The 24,074-nt window shown below is 36.2% G+C and overlaps 1 protein-coding gene across 1 annotated transcript in view; it reads left to right on the top strand.

The window, feature by feature from the left end:
* net1 (neuroepithelial cell transforming 1) overlaps positions 1 to 24,074 on the top strand; it is a 93,179-nt gene that overhangs the window by 30,588 nt on the left and 38,517 nt on the right. Inside the window, exon 3 of the mRNA XM_039761349.1 lies at positions 14,468 to 14,527. Within this exon, the coding sequence (XP_039617283.1) occupies positions 14,468 to 14,527 (60 nt within the window). The remainder of the gene's footprint in view (positions 1 to 14,467; positions 14,528 to 24,074) is intronic.

Here is a 24,074-nt window from a genome sequence, read left to right as displayed (position 1 = left end):
CTGGGAATTCTCCTTTTGCTCACAGCATAAGCCATGTGCATCCACTCCTCAATAAAACACTCATGTACTCATCCAAATGTGACTAATTCATCGTTACCAGGTTACCAACTGAACATGGTAACAATCAGGCTACTTATATATTAAGTGTGATGCAATGATGGTCTTTCACCGTAAGGTCCATGTTTAACTAGTAATACTTGCTGAACATGGCACTGGAGTGTGGTACATTAGTCAGACAAACAAGTTTAAAACTCTTTTTGGGTGACAGAAAACTTGAATTTGAAGTTAAAATGTAGCTTTCTTTTATCTATATGATTTATTTACTGACGAAATTTCAAATTAGAAACTGCAGACCTGCATCAACAGTCTCAAACATTGGAGAGGTAAGTAGTTCTGTTGGTGGGTGCATTTCGAGCCAGAGGTCAGGGGAGTTTAGACAAGATTTCACCCCCCCTTACTACTGATAAGACCTTAAAATTGTGTATGACTATTTTCCTTAGGTTCTTTTTGCAGAAGTAAGATGTTTTCATTTAGTACTCATCTTGTTAATGAATTATATTCTGCAACATATCTCTTATTTCAAAATATGTAGTTTAAGTGAGGAGTACTGGTAATGGCAAGTTGGAGGTGTGAGTGCACCCCCATTATCATACATAATAATCTTTAATTGACAAATTTATTTTGAACTCCCAAATGCTGTCTGGTGGTTTAGACAGTTGTAGCACTCTGCAATTAAAAAAAATGCAGTTGTTTTGCTGAGGTGCTCTTAAGGTACCAAGGATTGGCACAAATTAGTGTGTTTAGTGTACTTTGTAAAAAGTCCAATATGCATACTGCCTTCATTGAAATATAAACTGTTTTTTACCATAAGCAATATAAAAATAAAGACATTAGTTTCCATGCCTTTTAATTTTGTGGCGATAATTGTTATGTTTCACAATATAAAAATGTGATTACCGTATTTAACCAAATTTTGTCAAAAATGCACAAAAATAAATTTCTTATTCTCAAACAAATACAAATTCTATGATAGAATGACACATAACAAGGTTTCATAGTGATTCTTGGCTTTCCATTGCAAAAATTTTAACTTTATTTATAAAACCTGGTAACAGTAACACCAAAGAAAGTAATTCTGTCTAGCATGTATTACTGTAACAATATGTGGATATTTTAATTATCATCGTCATATCCAGTCAACTTGCTTTAAAGGAAGTAACCATTACATTTCTTATCTTTGTTTAGCTAACAGTTGTACTTTTGGTAAGAGATACTATTAAAGGACAAGGGATGGGTTGGGTTATGTGTGTTGACTTTTCTAGTAAATTCAATGAGCTCAGGTTCTTATCTGATACACTTCTAATGGATTTAACCTGATTGTTCTCCATCCATTCATTTTCTGTAAAGTGTTTTCTTTTTGGAGATTTGTGCATAAATCGTGAGCAAATAGTGTTATAACAGGTAGTTTAATGTGCTGTCAGTCCATCAGAGCTTTTCCTTTAAAAAGGGAAGAATCTTTCAAAAGTGAAACATTTTTATTTACTTCTCGCAATAAGTTTTTAACAGCACCTTATTTGTGAAGTTTTCACTAGCAGTGGATTTCTGCTTGTGTCTTCACATTAATACTACTAGTACAGAGTAATTAATTTGCAACATGTTAGAATGCAGTTACTGTTACAGTAAGGCATTTTATGATTCTTTTGAGTAAGTGACTATTTGGCACAGTACAACAAGGGCATGTTTCTTGTTACATTATCCTTACATTCCTTTTGATTATTTACGTCACCTGGTACATAAAACAATTCCTGGCAGCCACCATGACTTGCTCACCAAGCGACTTGGCCATATGATGTTAGCTTTAATGATAAGCAGTAATATGGCAAGTAGTACTGTGATCATTGGAATCAAACAAAGACTGGAATGGAGTCTAATCTTTTACCGAAATTCATCTTATGCATACTGTTTATAATATAAACCATGTGTATTGCTGAACATCCTGAAGGCTACATCTGGGACTAAGTTTAAAAGTTAACTTTGATCAGATGCATGCCACTGTACACTTTATTTTAAGCGGTCATTTATACATCATGTTATACCAGAGATGATTCTAATTCAAGAACAACATAGTTCAATTATGCCATTAGTGTCATTTTAGACCTTTGGTGATTTATAGAGTATCAGAAAATGGCATCAAAATATTTTCTGAAGTGTTCAGGTTAAGACTTTCATAACCAAGCAGTGGATAATGCTCAGTACCCACTTGGTTTAGGTATAACATGTTTAATAAAATATTTATGAAAATAACACGTCAAAGGTTATTTTTAAAATGCAGAATTAGTTGCAGCCTGCATTTTTTTCACATTAAATTATAATTACAGAAGTTACTTCGTTATCTTGTGGATTCTGCAGCTTTTCAATCTGTGACTGCCTCCATTACAAACAATACAACACAAGTGTAAATGTAAAGTTGTTGGGTGTTTTTTTGTTTCTTTCTTTTTTTGTCAGCTGAATAGACAAAAGAGATATGTGGGGCTTTGGGAGCAGTTAAGTAAGTCATAGAAGAGTTGCCAGCCTATGTCACTTTAAAAAGTAATTGGATTGTCTGCTACAGCATGTGTGAAGTTGAGCCACTATACCCCTTCTGAATGTGTCATATCTTTCCCATCATGCTAAAATACTAAAGTTCTTGATGTCAGTGAGGCATGTCACCTTTTTACATTTTCTTGCTGGGTGATTACTAGCAGCCCATTACCATTCTAACTACAGGTTAGTGGCTGCAATGTGCTATGTAGATAAATATGATTGAGCTCTAAACCCCATTTTGTTGTGTTTATGTGTGGTGTCTATCCAATATCTATCTGTGATAAGGGCACTGGAAATATTTTTTAATGCCAGGTGTAAATGTAATCCAGCTAAATTATACAGTATACAGATGCAATCTATACTGTATATTTTAGTGACCTTTTCATGAGTGGAGGAAAGGAAGACATGTTGGTTGGCATACCTGTATATAGTCCCCCAAAAAGAAGCATTTATTAAGATGCGAGGAGAGAAGTGGGGATAGTGCAGAGATATGCAGGTCAGAAGTAGCAACTTTGTGAACTGTGTGCAATCTCCTCCACTGTTCTGGCTGTGGTGATGCCTAAACTGAGCAGCGTTGATGTTTTAGCTGACCAAATCATGCCACCACTCGCAGCTTTTCTTGGACTTAAGCACGCCACTTAATCCTTTGCTTTCTCTCAGCTCTTGGTGATGCAACACCTGCGCACACAGCTGGTGCATTTGACACCCGCACTCTACCTCCATATAGTGCTCTTGTTCACCTCCCTCTTTCTTTTTATTCTCCATCCTTCTGTCCTTATACTCCTCAACTCACTCACCAGGCACACAAGATCCACTTTCTTTTTCTGTCAAGGAGACTTCTTTCCTTTGCTCGTAAGTACGGTACACCCCTTTGGTTAATGCAGATGTTCAACCACTCTGCCCTACTGGTGCCCTTTATTTTAACCAGCATCCCCAAGCAGCTAGTTGCTGTCTGTCTCCAGGCATCATCTCAGCACTGTTTTATGTAATTTTAAATACATTCTGAATAGTGTGTGCTTCGAAAAATTACTGCACAATTTTATATCCACTTGTTTTCTAAGTAGCTAATATTTTTGTGCTGAACAGCTGAAGAAAGATGATTGCAGTAATAGAGCAATCATCTTATATATATGTACTGCAGTAACTTGGATGGAAAGAAGGGCTTAGTCTGTAGTGGTAATGAAAATATGGCTTGACTGCAGAAGGTAAACATTCCCAGTAAATGAGATGGCTTGGCAGCCCAATGTGTAACAGCATCAAGAAAAACATGCAGTATGGTTAAAAAAAAAAACAAAGTGTAACCTTGAAATATCCATAATTTACCCTACATGAGCACTTTTCAGTAAAATATGCCCAAAAATGCTGAAGCTTTGAAGTTTGCATTTTTGGCAGCACAATAAAGTAGAAATGCTTAACACTGGCAAAGCTGGGAAAACTTTCTGGAAAGGTAAAGAATGAATTTTCATAAATCTTTCATTCAGTAAAGAATTTTGGCAGCTTTTGGAAGAAGGTGATAAAGTTCAAAAGGGGAAGAAAAGCAATTACTCTGTTTGACTCGAGATTTAACAGTTATTTATCATTCCCTTCATATTTCTTTAAATGTGGTAAGTGCACTCAGTATCTTCATTTGTATTCTCATTTTATATTTTCATTGCATACTGTTTACTACAAAAAGCCTTTTTACCTCCTACTTTTCCCTCAAAAGCAACCTGAGCTATATATGGACAACCAGTGGTTTAATTTTCAGCTGCCATAGTTGAAAACCTTTGCCAGGTTAAGCTTATTTGAAAATATTTTACATTTTTTTTCCTCAAGTAGAGGATTTCAGCTTAAGGCTACAGTATGTCAAATCTTCCAGTGATTTTTAGTCATAGCTTTCATTTACATAAACGTAGTGAGTTGGAGGCAGTTAGTGGCACACTCTTGTGAAAGCAGTCACTTGATGTGACATACCCAATAACTCACTCTAATAAAATCAAATAGGCTAGAAAGTAGTCTTTAGTCATATGGGTGGGCTCTTTGTGTATGAATTCTGATAACTGAATGTTTATGCATTCAATGCAACAAGGAATATGGAACACATGTATTTTGTACCTCATAAACAGAAGAGAAGCTCATCTATCTGATGCCTTGTGTTCTACATACCACAACAGAATAGGTAAAAAGACATATAAAGGGCAAACACTGCAGCTGAACTCACCGTAGATGTTAATCCTTCTTATTGTACAGCACTGGCTCCGTCTGGCACTATGCCATTGGCTGCCAGAAAAAGGGGCAGCCACGACTGCACAAGCATTTTTGGCACTTACTCAGTAAATGTGACGTGAGCAGTGATTTTTCACTCATTTACATTGATACGATCCGACAAGAAGATCGGTTACCACAATTATTATACCACACGACTAGAAGATTTGTAATGTGACTTTGGCTTTCTAAGTTTTTTTCTTAGCATTGTTGTTTTAATTGTTATATTAACATACCAGTATTGACACAACACAATAATCTATGCACTGGTTGATTCTGTGAAATATTTGAATGTTCTCCATGGGTTTGTGTTTTGTCTAGAATTCCAGTTTTCTCAGCGTGTTCTAAATTATAATTGATATTTCAGTTGCCTTCTCAAAATCCTTGAGTTTCTGTGTCGGTGGGTGTGTAAATGGAGTACCCTTAGTTTGAATTTTGAATGTAAACTCCTTCACACACAAACCCTCAAAACATTACTTGTACCCATCCTAGGAATTTACTGTGATTTTGCTCTGCATGGTTACCATGATGAGTCATACATTTTTTTTGGGGGCTGACAATATGTACTGTTTCTGTGATGACAATCATCTCAATTTTGCTTAAAACAAACAAAAGTAAAATAAGAAGAGTATCTGAATATCAGAAGCAGTGTTTGTTTATTTTCTAGTATTTTCCATAACAATGCATATGTAGCACACTGTGCTTGGATTATAAACATAACGAAAAGCTACTGATAAAAAATTAACTTAATAGACTACAGTGTAATCTAGCTGGTATTGAAGATCATGTTCTGCCATATCTTATACTGTACTGAAAGTTGCATTAAGCCTGGATTCTTCCACTGCACAATTTCCATTTTAATATGTCTTTACTGGTGCTTTCTTGTTAGTGAATAGGAATATTTTCCACAAGTAGCTGAAATGCCTACTATAAGCAAAATGATTCCTGATACTCAGGGGTGATACTGTTGTTATCTTGGAAGTGTTTGTGAAGAAGACATATGACACTCAGCTTAACAATGTACTTGCAATTTCCACTTGCATTTAACATTTCAAACAAAAAAAAAACATACTTTTTTTGTGAAGGCTGTCAAATTGGTTGCACACTTAAATCATATACATCATTACCTGAGCATGATATAACTGGTTTACTCACATCAGCATGAGAGCAGCTTACTTAAAGGTATCATGACATTCCTCATCTCTTTCAAAGCTGATCTCCAGAAAGCATACTTGACAGAGGGAAAAGGCTTGGTTGAGTTTTCCGGTATATTAGCTCTAAATTTATTCATGTATCACTTCAGTGTAACAATTTACAGGTAAATGTCTGGGGCAACCTGTATATGTGTATAAGCTTTGTAAGTCTGATCAGAACTGCTGTGTTTGCTTGGATTAGTAATAGACTATCTTAGATAACTTTAGTTTAATGGTTGAATGTTAGCCTTTTATCAGATTTTATGTATCAAGATTAAAATATGCTAACCTATAGATTGAAAAAAAACAAATGCACTTTGTGACTAGGGAGTAATTAGGCTTTTTACAGAAGCTCTTCAAATAATTAGATAGGTAAATAAATATATGTACACTAATCAGAATAACTCAAATAAGACAATTAAAAGGAAAGAAAACTTAGGACTTGGTAGTCACAGTCACAATGCCTGCAGTTTGCAGGAGTATTGCTATTGGTAATAAGGAGTCCCGGTACCTTTTCTTGACACACTCAAACTATTACATGTTTGTTTGTCAGAGACAGGGTGTGCAGCATTTTTTATAATTTGTACACGCTAGGGGTCACTGTTGCCACTTAATCCTAGCAGACAGATGTGCAGGACACGGTAAAAGCACCGAGAAGTATTTTTAATTCTTTTTCTTCTCCAAAAGAGTACCCTAAGCACCACAGCTACAATAAACAGGCAAATAAACACCAGAAAGCATAATATTATTCTTCTTTCCCTCTCTCTGTTTCTCCTCCACACCTCCCAGCAAGCTGCCCCGCTGGGTTTTCAGCAGTCCTTTATATATTATCCAACTCGGAAATGCTTCTGCTCTTCCGTCCACGTGTCTTGTCAGCATTTCCAGTTTAGATGGAGAAGTCAAGTTTTCCGTCAGCCCGGAAGTACTTCTGGATTTCTGTCACTATGACTCGATAATACTTCCAGGCTATGTAGAAAGTAGAAGTCCCCAGGTCCTCCTGCGGCATCTCCAGGAAGCACCTACAGTACCCAGCAGGGCTGTGAAGCCGAACTCCAGATCCCATGGTGCCCTGTGGGAATCTGGGACACCGTTATGCTACAGGGAAATCACCATCTAGTATCTTGGGAGAGGCAGTGTCCCAAAGTAGCTGCCTTCCCCCATCCTTCCACTCTTTGGGCATCCCGGCCGGGTTGAGCTGCCAGCTGTCCATCACAAATGGCACGTTTTGTTTTAATTCTTACCTTCACTACTGCCTCATGAGCCTAACTTGGCCTGCCCTTTTAATTAGGTTGTTGATTCCAAGGGTCTCTCTTAAGGTCATGTTACCAACACCACACAGCATAGTAAATAGCACCAGCCATCACAGAGTTGTAGAAGATCTAAAGGATATCACTACCCAAATGAAAGCCTCTGTGTTATGAGACCAGAGTGCACCACCTCTACATCAATGTCCTAAATAGTGATCTGACTTTTTCTGCAGCAAATGTCATTAACCAGTTCTTTGGATTTGCTAATGTTAAGTTGCAGACAATTCTGTTTGCACCAAGAAACAAAGTTCTCTGTCTCATCCCTTGTATCAACACACCTTATAAGTTCAGAATCATCTGAGAATTTCTGCAAGTGACATGACCTGGTGTTATGTTTATAGTCTGAGGTGTACAGAGTGAAGAGGAAAGGAGACAGGACTCCTTGTGGTGCTCCACTATTGCTTATATCTATATCAGAAACACAGACCTTGAATTTCACAATTTTCACTCTGTCTGAAAATAATCAATTTTCTAGGTCACCATAGGCTCATCTACCTAAATATTTCTGAGCTTACCCCTTAACAGGGATTGTTGGGTGGTATTAGAGGCACTGGAGTAAGCAAAAAACATTATCTTCACTATGCTTCCAGGTTTGTCCAAATGAGTATAAGCTATGTGTAAAAATAGGCCTAGATGTTATGTTTTTGGCATCCAAACTTTATTGCACCCAAGCCATGTTCTTTTTCAAATCTTTATAAGGATTATAAGGATTTCCACCTGTTCCTGGCATTGTTTAAAGATGTTCTGTTTCATTGGAAATTCATATATTTGAGTGTCATGACTTTTTGGGTAATATGTACGTTTTCTGTCTTCAAGTTAAATTCTATGTTTTAATTAATAATTTTAACATGTTGAAACAGTATAGTATGAGACAACCATCACAGCATCACACACTTTGGATCATAATTCAGAGAACACAGTCAGGCAATACATACAGTACTACACCGTAACAAAGGAAAATGCACCTAGGATAGATGCTGGCCCTTCATTTCTCTAAATTGAATTTATGGTTTTAAGAATGTTATGTTGTTTTTACTTATTTGTTTATATTTGCTCAGTTTGCACATTGTAATGAAATGAACTAAGTGAGCTTAATTCCAAGAAATGAACAATTGGTTGTTGACATAACCAGAAACCAAATAAATGGCAGTGCTTGGCATTGCACACAGTGCTGTTAAGTTTGTGTGCAGCAGCTCAGCCATGGAAGTCCATTTCATGAAGCTCTCAACACACAGTTCTTGTGCTGATGTTTCTTCCAGAGGCAGTTTGGAACTCTGTTGTGAACAATGCAATTTAGCATAGCCACTTTTACGTGCCCATGTACTTCAGCACTTAGCAGCCCAGTTCTGTGAATTTCCATGGTCTACCACTTCATGTCTGAAATGTTGTTGCACCTAAACTCTTCCATTTCACAATAATAGCATTTATAGTTGCCCGGGCAGATCTTGCTGAGAGGAAAGTTAATTTATTAACTTGTGACAAAGGTGGCATTGCCCTGTGTCCTACATGTCACATTTAAGGCCATTGAGCTCTTTAGTACAAACTATTCTACTGCCAGTGTTTTACATTGGAGGTGGCATAACTACGTGCTTAATTTTATGCACCTATTAATAATGGGTGCAGCTGAAATACATGAGCTCAATAATGTGGAAGTGTGTGTTCACATACTTTTGGCCATATAGAATACAGTGGTGCTTGAAAGTTTGTGAACCCTTTAGAATTGTCTATATTTCTGCATAAATATGACCTAAAACATCATCAGATTTTCACTCAAGTCCTAAACGTAGATAAAGATAAACCAGTTAAACAAATGAGACAAAAATATTATATTTATTTATTGAGGAAAATGATCGAATATGTCAACCTCTAGGATTAGCAGTTAGTTTGGAGGTGAAATTAGAGTCAGGTGTTTTTAATCAATGGGATGACAATCAGGTGTGAGTGGGCACTCTGTGTTATTTAAAGAACAGGGATCTATCAAAGTCTGCTCTTCACAACACGTTTGTGGAAGTGTATCATGGCACGAACAAAGGAGATTTCTGAGGACTTCAGAGAAAGAGTTGTTGATGCTCATCATGCTGGAAAAGGTTACAAAACCATCTCTAAAGCGTTTGGACTCCACCAATCCACAGTCAGACAGATTGTGTACAAATGGAGGAAATTCAAGACCATTGTTACCCTCCCCAGGAGTGGTCGACCAACAAAGATCACTCCAAGAGCAAGGCGTGTAATAGTCAGCGAGGTCACAAAGGACCCCAGGGTAACTTCTAAGCAACTGAAGGTCTCTCTCACATTGGCTAATGTTCATGTTCATGAGCCCACCATCAGGAGAACCCTGAACAACAACGGTGTGCATGGCAAGGTTGCAAGGAGAAAGCCACTGCTCTCCAAAAAAAACATTGCTGCTCGTCTGCAGTTTGCTAAAGATCACGTGGACAAACCAGAAGGCTATTGGAAGAATGTTTTGTGGACAAATGAGACCAAAATAGAACTTTTTGGTTTAAATAAAAGCGTTATGTTTGGAGAAAGGAAAACACTGCTTTCCAGCATAAGAACCTTATCCCATCTGTGAAACATGGTGGTGGTAGTATCATGGTTTGGGCCAGTTCTGCTGCATCTGGGCCAGGATGGCTTGCCTTCATTGATAGAACAATGAATTCTGAATTATATCAGAGAATTCTAAAGGAAAATGTCAGGACATCTGTCCATGAACTGAATCTCAAGAGAAGGTGGGTCATGCAGCAAGACAATGACCCTAAGCACACAAGTTGTTCTACCAAAGAATGCTTAGAGAAGAATAAAGTTAATGTTTTGGAATGGCCAAGTCAAAGTCCTGACCTTAATCCAATTGAAATGTTGTGGAAGGATCTGAAGCGAGCAGTTAATGTGAGGAAACCCACCAACATCCCAGAGTTGAAGCTGTTCTGGAGGAATGGGCTAAAATTCCTCCAAGCCAGTGTGCAGGAATGATCAAAAGTTACTGGAAACGTGTAGTTGCAGTTAATGCTGCAAAGGGGGTCACACCCAATGCTGAAAGCAAAGGTTCCATACATTTGCCACTCACAAATATGTAATATTCGATCATTTTCCTTAATAAATAAATGACAAGTATAATAATTGTGTCTTATTTGTTTAACTGGTTTCTCTTTATCTACTTTTAAGACTTGAGTGAAAAATCTGATGATGTTTTAGGTCATATTTATGCAGAAATATAGACAATTCTAAAGGGTTCACACTTTCAAGCACCACTGTAGTTTTCAAGTAAATATAAATGTTCATTTGAATTGGTTCTAAAGTACTTGCATTTTCCATTTTGAATCTGCCAAACCATCTTGCATGCCTAGTCTGCTTACATATATTGCCAGAAGAATATGCACCAGTTTTATGCATATGCTAAACAGAAATTGCTGATTTATTATTCTAATGGTTGGTGGAGAATGACAGAAATAGCATCTGCGTGCTATTGGCCAAAAATGTCTAATGCATATCCTGTGAAGATTACAAAGAAAAAAATAATAATTATGTAGGCCCTAGAGGAATATCCCCATCCTTGACTAAATACTGTGTGTGTGTGTGTTTAGGCCAAGAACATTAATATATTTGAATGCTAGGCTGGTGTTCTCTACTCTACCATTGTACTGCTTCTGGTATACTGCATGTCTCAAAGCCATTTGCCAAAATAAATCAGTGTTCCCATTCATTGTGGTCGTACCAGGTGTTGTAACAGGAAGTTCTTATGCTTGTCCGCTTCAAAGAATAATTTGAGGTTGCCCCAGCATGGTCTAGTGTTGTTTGTAGGTAGGTATCCTGGAATGCAGTGGTGTATGGAATGATGACAAACAGATGACCTCATGGAATGGTTTGCATCCCGATTTCTTTAAAAAGCTGAGTGGGTTTTCTGGAGCAGTTTGATTAGGTACTAACCTTAGACACTATTTCCAGAAGATTGCAGTGATTTGACTGTGATCCTCAACTGCAGAGGTGACCCATTGTTAGGGTAGTTAAAGCACCCTCCCAATTATTGTTCTAAAAACTCAGTTAAGAGATGGGGATAATACTGGAGCCAAGTGAGGACAATTAAAAATAAAAAACATTTAAAAAATGGATTAGTGATCTCAAGAATGAGACAGAAGTCTGTGTTTCTCAGTAAATAATGGCTTGCACAGGGCATTGCAGTTGTGTATTTCTTACCAGCGTGTTTTTTTTTTGCACGTTGGTTGCATTTAAGTTCAGGGAACAGGGAGATGAAAAGTTAAAGTTTGTGCTTATTGGTACATGCACAACAGTACAGTGAGCATTCTGCTTATATATTTAGGCCATTCAGAGTAAATAAAAAAAAAAAAAAGATAAAAAATTAATGTAAAATTAACACAAGGCATTCAGGTTAATAATGCCATTTGCAAAAGTCTGAATCTATATTGATTAGTTGGTTCCTGTGATTCTCTTAATATTCTTTGAAACTCCTGTCTATGATTTGATGTACTAGTAAGTGACATTGACTGATACAGGTTGAACATTCCTAATCTAAAATGTCTGGTACCAGAAGTATTTTGGATATTTTTAGAGTTTAGAATATTTGCAAAAATCTTGGGGATGATTCCCAAGTCAAAACATGAAATTTTTTTATGTTTCATATACACCTTTTACACGAAGCCTAAAGGGAATTTTATATAATACCTTTCAAAACTTTGTGCATGAAATCATTTGTGCACAGTAGCAACAACAGAACCATGTATCAGCTATTAAACAACAGCAACAGCAACAGCAAACAACGCCAGGCTTCAGTCTCCATTAATAATGCTGTGCTTTGATAAAAGGTTACTGTGCACAGAAAATAAGCAAAGTACACAGTAAATAATGTATGTCGGTCTTGCGGTCATGATGGTTGATAACATACTGGGGCCAGCAGAGCCTATGTTCACTCTAAGAATGAGCCATACTGCACTTTTGAATCACCTCACTTGCCCATCCTCCAGCGCATCAGTTTGGAAGTGCTGCATTGCTTCTATTTTGCCTTTCACATTTAAGAAATGCAACCATGGCTCCCAGAGCACCACCGGGGACCACAAAATTATATACCCAAACCTCTTCCTTCAGTTGTCATTTGTGTGTTGGTGCGCCAATTGAATCTTATTGAAGAAATCGATTGTAAAAATTAGAGGGAACATTTTCCACTTGTGGCATCATATTGGCACTGAAACAGTTTCTGATTTTGAAGCATTTTGGAATTTCTGATTAGGGATTCTTAACCTTTAGTAATAATTATAATTAAATATTGTACTTTGGCACTGCCACACCACCATTTTCCAGAAATCCTGCTTTTTGTATCGGTGGTGGTTTTCCATGAGAAGTTTGTTGTTGTTTTCTTTTACTGCTTCTTTTTTCCATTTTTTTCCTTCTCTAATTGAAGTCCTACAGTATAAACATCTGTTCACAGTAAAAAGAATAAAACAGTACAATATCTCTATATATAATCTTCATTTGGATCTTGATCTTTGTTTGTCCGCGAATGAATTAGAAGAAGCAGCACTAGATGGCAGTAGAGAGACAGCTAAAACATAGGCATTGCATTAAGAATCTCCTCCAGGCTTATACTACTGAAGACTGTAGTACTCCAATCACACCTCAAAACGCAGACATTCCAACTAAACAAATTGTTGTGCTTTAAATTAACTAATCTTTGTATATAATCTTCATTTACATCTTGATCTTTGTTTGTCCACGAATTCCACGCATGCGTAGACCACCTTCCAGTTTGGTACGCTGTTGTTACTCACGGATGTCAACAATGTGCCGGAATAACGAAAGGGGTGGTGGACAGTGTTACACTGGTTAGCTCCTGAGGCCTCATTAGAGAATGAGAATCCTGAAGATAAAAGGTATGTGCCTATGTAACATATGAATGAAAGAAAGACCGTGGGTAAAATGAATGACAACGTAACAGCACGTTCCGGAAATTATTATTGTTACGTTGTAGCCGGCGAGTGCTGCGCGTCTCACAGTTGTACGGTGGCTTGCTCACATGTCAGTGAAGTGATCCCTATTTATGCTTTAAAGAGCCTGGATACCTATGTGTGCCCGTTTAATAACCTTTGCTCCGTGTATCTTGCCTTACTCTTTGGATTGCCACAAAGCAACCAGCGAGATTGGAGAAAGGTTGAGAAGACATTGTGAGAGGAAATGACAGCGTCGTGAAAACGAGGCGGACTGTGAACGGACAGAAGCAGAAATGCTCCTACACCACCACATTACTATTCGGACAGTGATTCCAAATAGGCCGTTCCTATCGAATCAATGTCCAAGAGTTTTCTTTTGTAATTTTGTTTCCCTTATAAAAAATCATAATGCTGTGCGACGAAGGGCCCAGTTTACGACTGGCAGCCGTGTTTAAACAGGGAGACCTTCACACACAACTTTAACACTCGCAACGTAGTTGGGTGCACGTGGTTAGTGCTTATATACCCAGTTTAGCAGTTTATGCTTATATACCCAGTTTAGCAGTTTACGGTATATAGGTTGGAAGAAAGCTAACTGACAAAATAAATTACATTTAGTGACTTTTATTGCACAAAAGAGAGTAGATCACACACAGTTTCGTACTGTCAGATAAAGTGGATCATTGTCAAATACTGTTTTACTTAATTAAAATGGTTACTTATTATTAAATTGTATTGATGAATACAGCCAAGTGTCTTCAGCAACTGACATAGTTTTTCCACGTGGTATTTACTAATGGCGGCTTGAAGAAAGAACAGAATTGAACTTAACCTTAATTGTTGTCTATAGATGTGTGCACTTAGTAATATTCTGTTAAGTATGAAATAAACCAATTCAAAACATTTAATCATGGGCAATAGAAGTGTGTGGTCTGTACTATTAAATGACATACTTGAGTCTAAAAGTATAATCATTATAACATCTCCTTTACCAGGGTATAAATAATCAATATCCAGAATATTTGAATATCTTTTATAACAACAGTTAAAACTGTTTCTGTGCTGTTGCTTTGCCAAATGTTTACACTGAATTTACTTATAAAGATTGCATCTTTTTATAAGACTACTTTGGTATTAGTTTTCAACCATTTTGGGTTCTTTTTTTTTTGTTCTCTTATTTTTCAAAAATGTGATTGCTTTTCAGAAAAGAAAAAGAAGGGATAAAGATGATGATGTTGTTAGCCTATGCAGCTTTGATTTTAAGGTAAGAAGAGCTTCTTTTCCAATTAAAAAAATTTTGTTGCATTTTTTCATAAGGAGATCTATTGAACTGTGTTGTAAAATATGCAAAAAGTAAATGTCTTGGGCTATTTTAAACTTTATTACATGTATAACAATACCTCACTATGCTATGCAGTAAAGTAGGGTTAAAGAAAAAAATATTGTTGCTTAATACAGCGTGTTTCATTATTATTTTAAATGTGTTATGTTATTGTTTGTGTCAATATCCTATTAACATGATATAACAGAAAAAAAGTTTGGATCCATTTTTATTTTTTAACAACTGAAAACTAAATATAGTTCTGTCTCCTGAATTACCTCCTGGGCCTCATCTCCTTCTAAATCATATCTCCCAAATGCATTCAGGTTCATGGGGCGATATACTAGTCACTTCAGTATCAGTTGTGGTCCAGTAAAGAGGACAAATAATAGAGAAAAGGTTGTCTTTTTCTATAACTCCATACTTTACTGGACCGCACAAGGTTGTTTAATCAACCATGCATTATCAACCATATCTGCAAATGCTTTCATGAAAAGGAAGTTCGTAATAAGCCATGTCCATTTATTGATTTCTGAATATTTAAAATAAAAACACTATAATTGCTTAATGCTTACTAAATCAGTGCTTAGAAAATACCACTTGATCTCAGCCCATCTCTTTATATATAGATTCACACAATGTGCTCAGCAAGTTTTGCAAATCATACCTTGTAGTTCATACAATAGATTTCTCTGGAGTTTTCAGTTTACCATGTAGATACAAATACCAGTGCACATAATAACAAAATCCGTAGTTTTGTGTCTGAAATATATTGATGAACAGGCGGAATATTCTTGGGTCCAAAGAAATAAATGTTCTTTACAGGAACCTGGTCACTTGTGATAATTATTTTATTTATTCTTAGTAGAATGAAAACAAATTCATTTGATTTGTAACATAAAATTAGAGTGGTGTGTTTGGAATGTACTGTCTGACTGGACTGGCATCAATTCAGATTTGCAGGGTGCGGTGGCCAGGGTGAGTCCATTGCAGCTAACTGAAATATGATTTTTTTTTTTTTTCTTCCTTAAAAGTTTACTCTTGTGTTTAATGCACTTGGCAGGCTGTGCTAACTACTTGGACTTAAGTATTGTTATTCTGCACTTAAGGGCATGGCTAAGGCATATATTTACTCCCATTAAAAATGTTTGTTATATACAGTATTTTCTAAAAAAAATGGGAACATTTAGACATAAAAAATTTTTCCTACATGACTCTCCAGTGGTAGACTATCTAGAGTGCTGTAAGCTATAAGATTAATAATAATACTGGGGTTTGAGGATTTTATGGAGTGCAGGTGTAGGATGTAATAGTATTGCTGAATCAACAACTTTCTGGCTTTGAGAAGGTAAAGAAGCATGGGAACTTATTTTTTATACAAACTTTCCATGTATGTTTTATCTATAAATATATAAACCACTAAAACTATATCACAAAATATTTCTGTACACATGATTTTGTACAATGTTCATTACTGAGGTATCACATTTCTTAGCAGCATTTCCTTTTCTTATCAGTTACTTTAGGCATGCTGAATTCACAAAGGTTTTTTTTTTAATATATATATACCTGCAGACATGTTTACTGCACTACGAATACTGTTTGTAGCAACAAAACCGTTGATATTATGGAAACGTTTTAGCCAAGCCTCAACAAGTGGGTGTGTGCAGTACATTTTCAGGTAGAGAAACGGTTGTGCAAATGTTCCTTTCTCTTTAGTCATTTGTAATACTTCAGTTTCTGTTTACAGTCATTGCTTTTACTATTAATATAACATCTACTATGAACACTCCTTGCTTTTTTAAAAAAATATCTTATGCCTAATTGAAAACTTAATTTTACGTTCTTGGTAAAAGTAAGCAGTTTACAGCCAAGTATTAGTTTTATAAAGGCTTGGGATTAGTTTTTCCATATGCGTTTACCACTTGCTATATTTCTCTGGTAGTAAAAGAAAATAAAAGCTTTCTTTGGGCTTTTTACTATAATGTTGTGTGTCATTGTTCTTAAGTAAGCTTTTTGGTCTTTTATCACCAGATGGTAGCCTCTATTTTAAATTGTACCTCATGTTTCAAGTTATGTTTAAATCTAGACTTATGTTCCACTTATGCTTGATCAATTAGATAAATAAGAACAGACAGAATTTTTTAATAACACCTTTTATCTGTCTATGTCAGGTGCAAGTATGATTGAGATTTCCCTGTTAAAGTGAGATATTGATCAGTTATTTAGTTTGTGAAAGAATGGCAAGCTCCCATGCTCCCACTCTGGATTTCAGACAGTAGACTGTTACATGTTTAGTCTCCTGTGTAGCATTTACAAATTTAACATACTGGTTCCTTTCCCTGTTTTGTTTCTTACATTTCATTGGCCCCTACGTATTGAAACAATGATTTTGGACATATTAATATATCTTCTTTATAAAGTGTTTTATTCTTGGAAAGAAGTGATATACAGTTGTGCTTGAAAGTTTGTGAACCCTTTAGAATTTTTTATATTTCTGCATAAATATGACCTAAAACACCATCAGATTTTTCACTCAAGTCCTAAAAGTAGATAAAGAGGAACCAGTTAAAGAAACGAGACAAAAATATTATACTTGGTTCTAAAGGGTTCACAAACTTTCAAGCACAACTGTACACACTGGATGCAAGATCAATCAGTTTTTTATATATTTGTATTTGAATGTCATTACAGGTGCATCTCAAAAAGTTTGAATATTCTGATAAAGGTCATTTGTTTTCATAATTTATTTCAAAAGTTAACCCTTCATATATGCTATATTCATTACATCCTCCATCCATCCAGCCATTGTCCAACCCCCTATATACACAGGGGTCACAGGGGTCTGCTGGAGCCAATCCCAGCCAACACAGGGCGCAAGGCGGGAAACAAACCCTGGGCAGGGCGCCAGCCCACCACAATATTCATTACTTGTAAAGTGAAATATTTTAAGCCTTTTTGGTTTTAATGCTGATGATTATGGCAGATAACTCACGAAAATCAGAAAATCACTGTAATAGTGCAGATCAAGTGTAGCTTTCATAAACCTGGCCCTATGTCAGTCTACTTCAGCAATGTAACAACAGTGTTTAAAGTGCAAATCTTTTAAACTAAAACTATAGATTGTTAATTTACTTTTTGTAAAGCTCACAGGGAATCTCAGTGCTCCAGTATATGTAAAGGTGAGATTGGCAACATTTATGAACACAAGCCTAGAACAGTATGCCAGCATAGTGAAAATTGTAGATGCAAATTACAGATAAAATTATGTACTTTTTGCAGTGGTACTGATCAGTTATAAATAGTGTCGTTTTCTAAACATCAGGTCACATTTCCTGACAATTTATGATCAATGTCAACTAAGTTTCTTCTGAATTCATTTTGAATAGCCCACACTTGTATAATAGTTGACTGTATTCTCTGCACTTGGACATCTTCATTTTGTGTACCTGGAGCAGTTTAAATTCACTCCAGAGTGAAGTATAAATTATCTTATGTTGTGCCCTTTTATCTAATAGGGATACTGGTGTTTAATAATAATAAAAGTCATAATTACATTTATATAGAATTTTTCTAGCTACTGAAATCACTTTGCATAGATATAGGGAACCACCATCACCAGTGTGCAGTGTCCATCTGGATGATGTGACATTCCACCATTCTTAAGCAAGTATGCTTACCACACATTAGTCATTAGTTGGCAAAGGAGTAAGAGAGAGAGCTAATTAGAGATGGAGGATGATTAGTGAGCCAGAATGGATTAAGTTGTGATGTGCTCAGACTGTGGCTGAACTGAATATACCTAGTAACCAATCATACAGCCACTAATGCTATACCAGTAGATTTATAGAAAATGAAGAAATATTTGCAAAATTGCACATCACACATTTCTATTAGGTTTCTGATAGATGGTGTAATTTAAGATAATATAACTAAAAATGTTCTTTTTTTATGTTTTAAAATGAGAAATAAGTATAAATTAAAAGTTGTACACCAAAAATGCTACTTTGGGTCACAAGGGAATGGTACCTTTTCTAGCAGTATTGGAAGCAAAGTGGAAAACAGTTAGTCACTCCCTCACACAGCTGCAATCATTCATAAGGCGTTATATACTTTTATAACTAGTGATCAAAAGGGCATTAGAAAACCATTGGAAAAAAAGAATAGAAGCACTGGAAAAAACAAACGGCAAAAAACATATATCCTCCAGCACTTTTCCATACATAAGGAAAAATCTTTGAAAATGAGTGTGGAATGCAAATGTTTTGAATAAATATTTTATTAGTGTTTTACAAAAGACAAAATTAATTAAATACCTGAGGCAAAGCTAAAAAAAATAAGCTTTGTTTTTAAAGATTTTAAATAGAAGCGTTAAAAAATAAGCTGTGTTTTAAAGATTTTAAAATAGAAACACCTGGTGTGTTCTCACTCACTTAGGTATATTGAAAACCAAAAAATGTCATGGGCCTGATAAGTAACCAACCGTAGTGCTGAAGAAATAGGACATTTATAAATCTTTAGTAAACATAGTCTAGCAATGGACATACATAATAATTTTAAAGTTGAACTGTGGACTCCATTTCACAGGAAAGGGTGCAAAATGGTTTCCAGTAATTATCGAATACCAAGCCTTAATTCTGTCTTGTATAATAAAATGTTCATTTATGAACTTGGACAACTGGAGTGTAAATTTTACTGTTATTCATAAAGGATTCAGTATTTAATGAGAAATTATTGGTGCCATTGGTAACATAATAAATCAGGTTGCAAAATTTATAGAAATAAAATACAAATATGAGGATACTGCTATAAATGGAATCAGGTAATAAGTTAAGACCCCCAGAGATATATTAATGACATTGATTTAAAATTAATATGTCAACTTGTGAATTTGCTGATGACACCAGAATTGGAGAGAGAGAACATACTAAAGAAGCAAAATACAAACATCAGGAGGATCAAAACAGTTTTCAGAATTTTGCAAATACTGTACATAAAAAATACTTTCATATGCACTAGTATGAACTGCTAGTTACAGTACAGGTAAAAAAGATTATACACACTGGATCACACTTATTCACAGAAAACCCACTCTGAAAACATTTTTTTACAGTTTTACGGTCATATTGACACAATATTTTCTTTCTACCAGCATTGTGCAGAAGCAATTCTAATTGGCAGATAAATATTACATTACAATGTAAAAACTGTTATACTCAACTGTATACTCTACTAAACCTTGGGAACATTAGAGCTAAATAGATGTTTAGTAAATATTAATAGTATGTAACATTAGTCAACAATAATTTGCCTGCAACAAGGAATGATCAGCAGACTTATATTTAAAAAAAAATGTAACTTTATGTAGCTTCAAATATGAAGCTACATAAATTAAAAATAGACATTAAACATTATAGTGTTTATACTAAATATAGGGGATTTTTTTTTTCTGTACAGTGGCATGGAATTAAAAAAGACAGAGTAAAAATGTGGGATAATAATTAGGAAATTATTCATACATCTGCTGGAATATGCATAATATTCTTAATACTGCAATAAAAGGTTTTACTGAAAACTGAGAAAAATGTGTAAAAGGGCATGTGTTTGTTAGCCCATTTTCTAGTGTAAAATAAGTTTTGAATAAGTAAGTAAATATTTGCTCTGAACTCTACAAATTAGAACAAAAATTTGGTTCCATCAAGTCTTTTAGAATGGATGGCATTTGATCTTACCACCAGGTGATTTGTTTGTTTGTTTTTCATTTTATGATGGAACTTCCCACATGCTATGCCTCTTTTCAAAGCAAATGTTTGCTGGGAAGAATCTAGTTATGTACACATTTTCTTACATTTATTTAGGTCAGCATGGGTAATGTCAGTAGATAAGTTACAATAAATTACTTCTGACCTATCAAGTTGACCAACTAGATGCCACAATAGCAATTTGTAACCTCTTATTAAGTTTAGAGTCATGAGGTGGTGGTGTCATAGAATTGGTTGCAAGCCAAGAACTAGCACTGGACAAGCCCTAGCCCATCACAGGACTCAGTCACACACACTCACTATTAGGTAATCAAACAGACTTGTCTTTAGAACAGAGGCAAACTGAGTCTGGGCAGCACTAGCCATTTTAGTATGGTGATGACCCTTTTTAACAAAACAGGTTTTTGTTCAGTTTGCATTTGTGCAATCACTTGATTTGTTTTTAGAACTGAGTATCCATTTTATATTACTAATAATTGACTCAGTTTATGTCACTGATCTGCATGAGAATGCTGAACATGTGTGACATACCATGAGGATCCCTTGCTGCTGACAGTTTCTCGTTTCAAGTTCTAAAACTATATATGCATTATCTAAACCTAATTATCCAGTTATTGTAATCATAATATCATAATATGATGCACTCTACATTCTTTCAGTGCTTTTCTAAGAAAAGCTAAATTACTGAAAAGAATAGTAATTTAAAAAAATTAAAGATGCCTTATTAACATTACCAACCAATATTTAACTGACAACATCCTATAGTAGTAGGGACAGGTATACTTTGAAAACCTATTTGTATTCGACATTTCTGCATGTCCACTATTTATTGCCTGATTATACAGGTATGTACAGTATGTGTGTGTGTGTATATATATATATAATATTGTGGAGCCAACACAGACAGGGGGACATGTTATTCATCACCACCACACGTTTATTATTTACAACTATTTACAAAGTTAGGTGTCACTCAGACACAGAATAAAGTGCACAAACCCCAAACACACAGTCCTAGCCACTCAATGCCTTTTCTTCGGACCGCCTCCACAATCTCTACTCCTGCCTCGTCCTTCTTCCACCTGACTCCAGCCCTGAATGAAGGGAGACGGCACCTTTTATCCATGACCCGGATGAGCTCCAGGTGTTTCCGACACTCCCCCGTTGGCCACTACCTGTTGAAGCTCATCGAGAGAATGCCAAGAGTGTGCAAAGCAGTAATCGGAGCAAAGGGTGGCTATTTTGAAGAAACTAGAATATAAAACATGTTTTCAGTTATTTCACCTTTTTTGTTCAGTACATAGCTCCACATGTGTTCATTCATAGTTTTGATGCCTTCAGTGAGAATCTACCAATGTAAATGTATATATATATATTTGTTTGGATTTTTTTTCTCCTTAAATAATAAAAACCATCATTTAAAAACTGCATTTTGTGTTTACTTGTGTTATATTTGACTAATGGTTAAATGTGTTTGATGATTAGAAACATTTTGTGTGACAAACATGCAAAATAATAAGAAATCAGGAAGGGGGCAAATAGTTTTTCACACCACTGTATATGTGTATATATATGTACAGGTATATATTTGTATATGTATATATGTTTATATGTATCTATACTAATAAAAGGCAAAGCCCTCACTGACTCACTCACTCACTCACTGACTCATCACTAATTCTCCAACTTCCCGTGTAGGTAGAAGGCTGAAATTTGGCAGGCTTATTTCTTACAGCGTACTTACAAAGGTTAAGCAGGTTTCATTTAGAAATTCTACACGTAACTGTCATAACGGTCGACAACGTCCGCCATGTTGAACTTTCTTATTTATGGCCCCATCTTCACAAAATTTGGTAGGCGTCCCTGCGCTAACCGAAACCGATGTACGTACTTATTTCGATGGTACGACACCACTGTCGGCCGGCATATTGAACTTTCCAACGTCGCTAATTTTCCAACTTCCTGTGTAGGTAGAAGGCTGATCCCATCTTCACAAAATTTGGTAGGTGGCTTCCCTGTGCTAACCAAAACCAATGTACGTACTTATTTCGGTGGTATGACGCCACTGTCGGCCGCCATATTGAATTTTCCAAACGTCTTTAATTCTCCAACTTCCCGTGTAAGTAGAAGGCTGAAATTTGGCAGGCTCATTCCTTACAGCTTACTTACCAAACTTAAGCAGGTTTCATTTCGAAATTCTACACACAACGGTCAACAACGTCCGCCATGTTAAACTTTCTTATTCATGGCCCCATCTTCACGAAATTTGGTAGGCGGCTTCCCTGCGCTAACCGAAACCAATGTACATACTTATTTCGGTGGTATGACGCCACTGTTGGCCGCCATATTGAACTTTTCAATGTCACTAATTCTCCAACTTCCCGTGTAGATGGAAGCCTGAAATTTGGTACTTATTTCGGTAGTATGATGCCATTGTCGGCCGCCATATTGAAGTTTTCAACGGTCTTTGTTACTTATGGGCCCATCTTCAAGAAATTTGGTACGCGGGTTCCTAACGCTAACTGAATCCTACTTACGTACATATATACATCCATAGCCTGCAGCTCGGTCACTGTGTGAGGCGGCGTTGGGTCCCCCATCCCAACGCCTCCCACGTTGTTGGCTGCCTGCCTATAATAAGGCTGTCCGTCGCTCCAGTCTCTACATTCCCTTCCTTGCTTCGCCACGGGATTCACATCTCCCTACTGATAACTACAGCCTTTTTATTTAATCCACGGCTTCTCCGCTGTTTTATTGTTCATTTATTACGATTATAGTTATTGTGTAGGTATTTTAGACTTACATTACATTGTTCAGGTACCCATTTCCTTTAGCATTTCAATCGTACCCGCATTAACATGTCTATGGAGGTGATCACCATCAATCAAAGAACTGTCATTTAACGAGTGGTTTCCATTCCCAGAGATGGCACCTACCTTTTCCATTCTCTTTGTTACATATTGCACGGCCATATCAGGCTCACTCTTGATATCCGGAGGCACATTGTGTCTTATTTATTGAATGACTGGGACAGGTTCAAGGTGTGGACTGATGACGGTACACAAGATAATTATACTACACAGGAGCACTATAAGAGTGAAATACTTAAGCCCTTCACCTATGCATCTGCATGTGAGTTGATGGCTGCCGCTGAATTGTTCGGTTGTTGCTTTCAAGTGTACCGAAATGGTCAAATATTTTACACCTTTCAACAACCACCAATGCCTCTTAAACATCTTAGATTCACAGGTGACAATTTCAGTAGTGGACACTTTGATGTTTATGAATGTTTAAACTCTCGAAAGCTTGATGTGAAGTTATCGATGAAACTGGTTGTATACTTACAAAGCTTGACAGATGCTGAATGTCTCTTCAACACAAGTGCTACAAATACTGTCGTAATTGGAACAAACCATGAAACTCAAACCGATTATGACAGCAGCAATCCAAGCTGTGAGATTTGAATCAAGATTACTGTTCACATGGCCAACTGTACGTTGCATGCTCAAGAGTAAGCTCAGCGCACAGCTTGGTCATATTGCAACCGGAGGGCCGAACTGACAATGTGGTTTACAAGGAGATCCTTAACAAATAATTATTGGTATATTTTCCCTCAGTTTAAAAAGGTTTAATTTTCTTCTTAATAAATATTTTAAGGCAGTACTTTGCCGCTGCGAAGCGCGGGTATTTTGCTAGTATATATATATGTATGTATGTATATATATATA

Source organism: Polypterus senegalus, chromosome 8, assembly GCF_016835505.1.
Source record: "Polypterus senegalus isolate Bchr_013 chromosome 8, ASM1683550v1, whole genome shotgun sequence".
Classification (NCBI taxonomy): domain Eukaryota; kingdom Metazoa; phylum Chordata; class Cladistia; order Polypteriformes; family Polypteridae; genus Polypterus; species Polypterus senegalus.
This window is presented reverse-complemented; position numbering and strand designations above follow the sequence as displayed.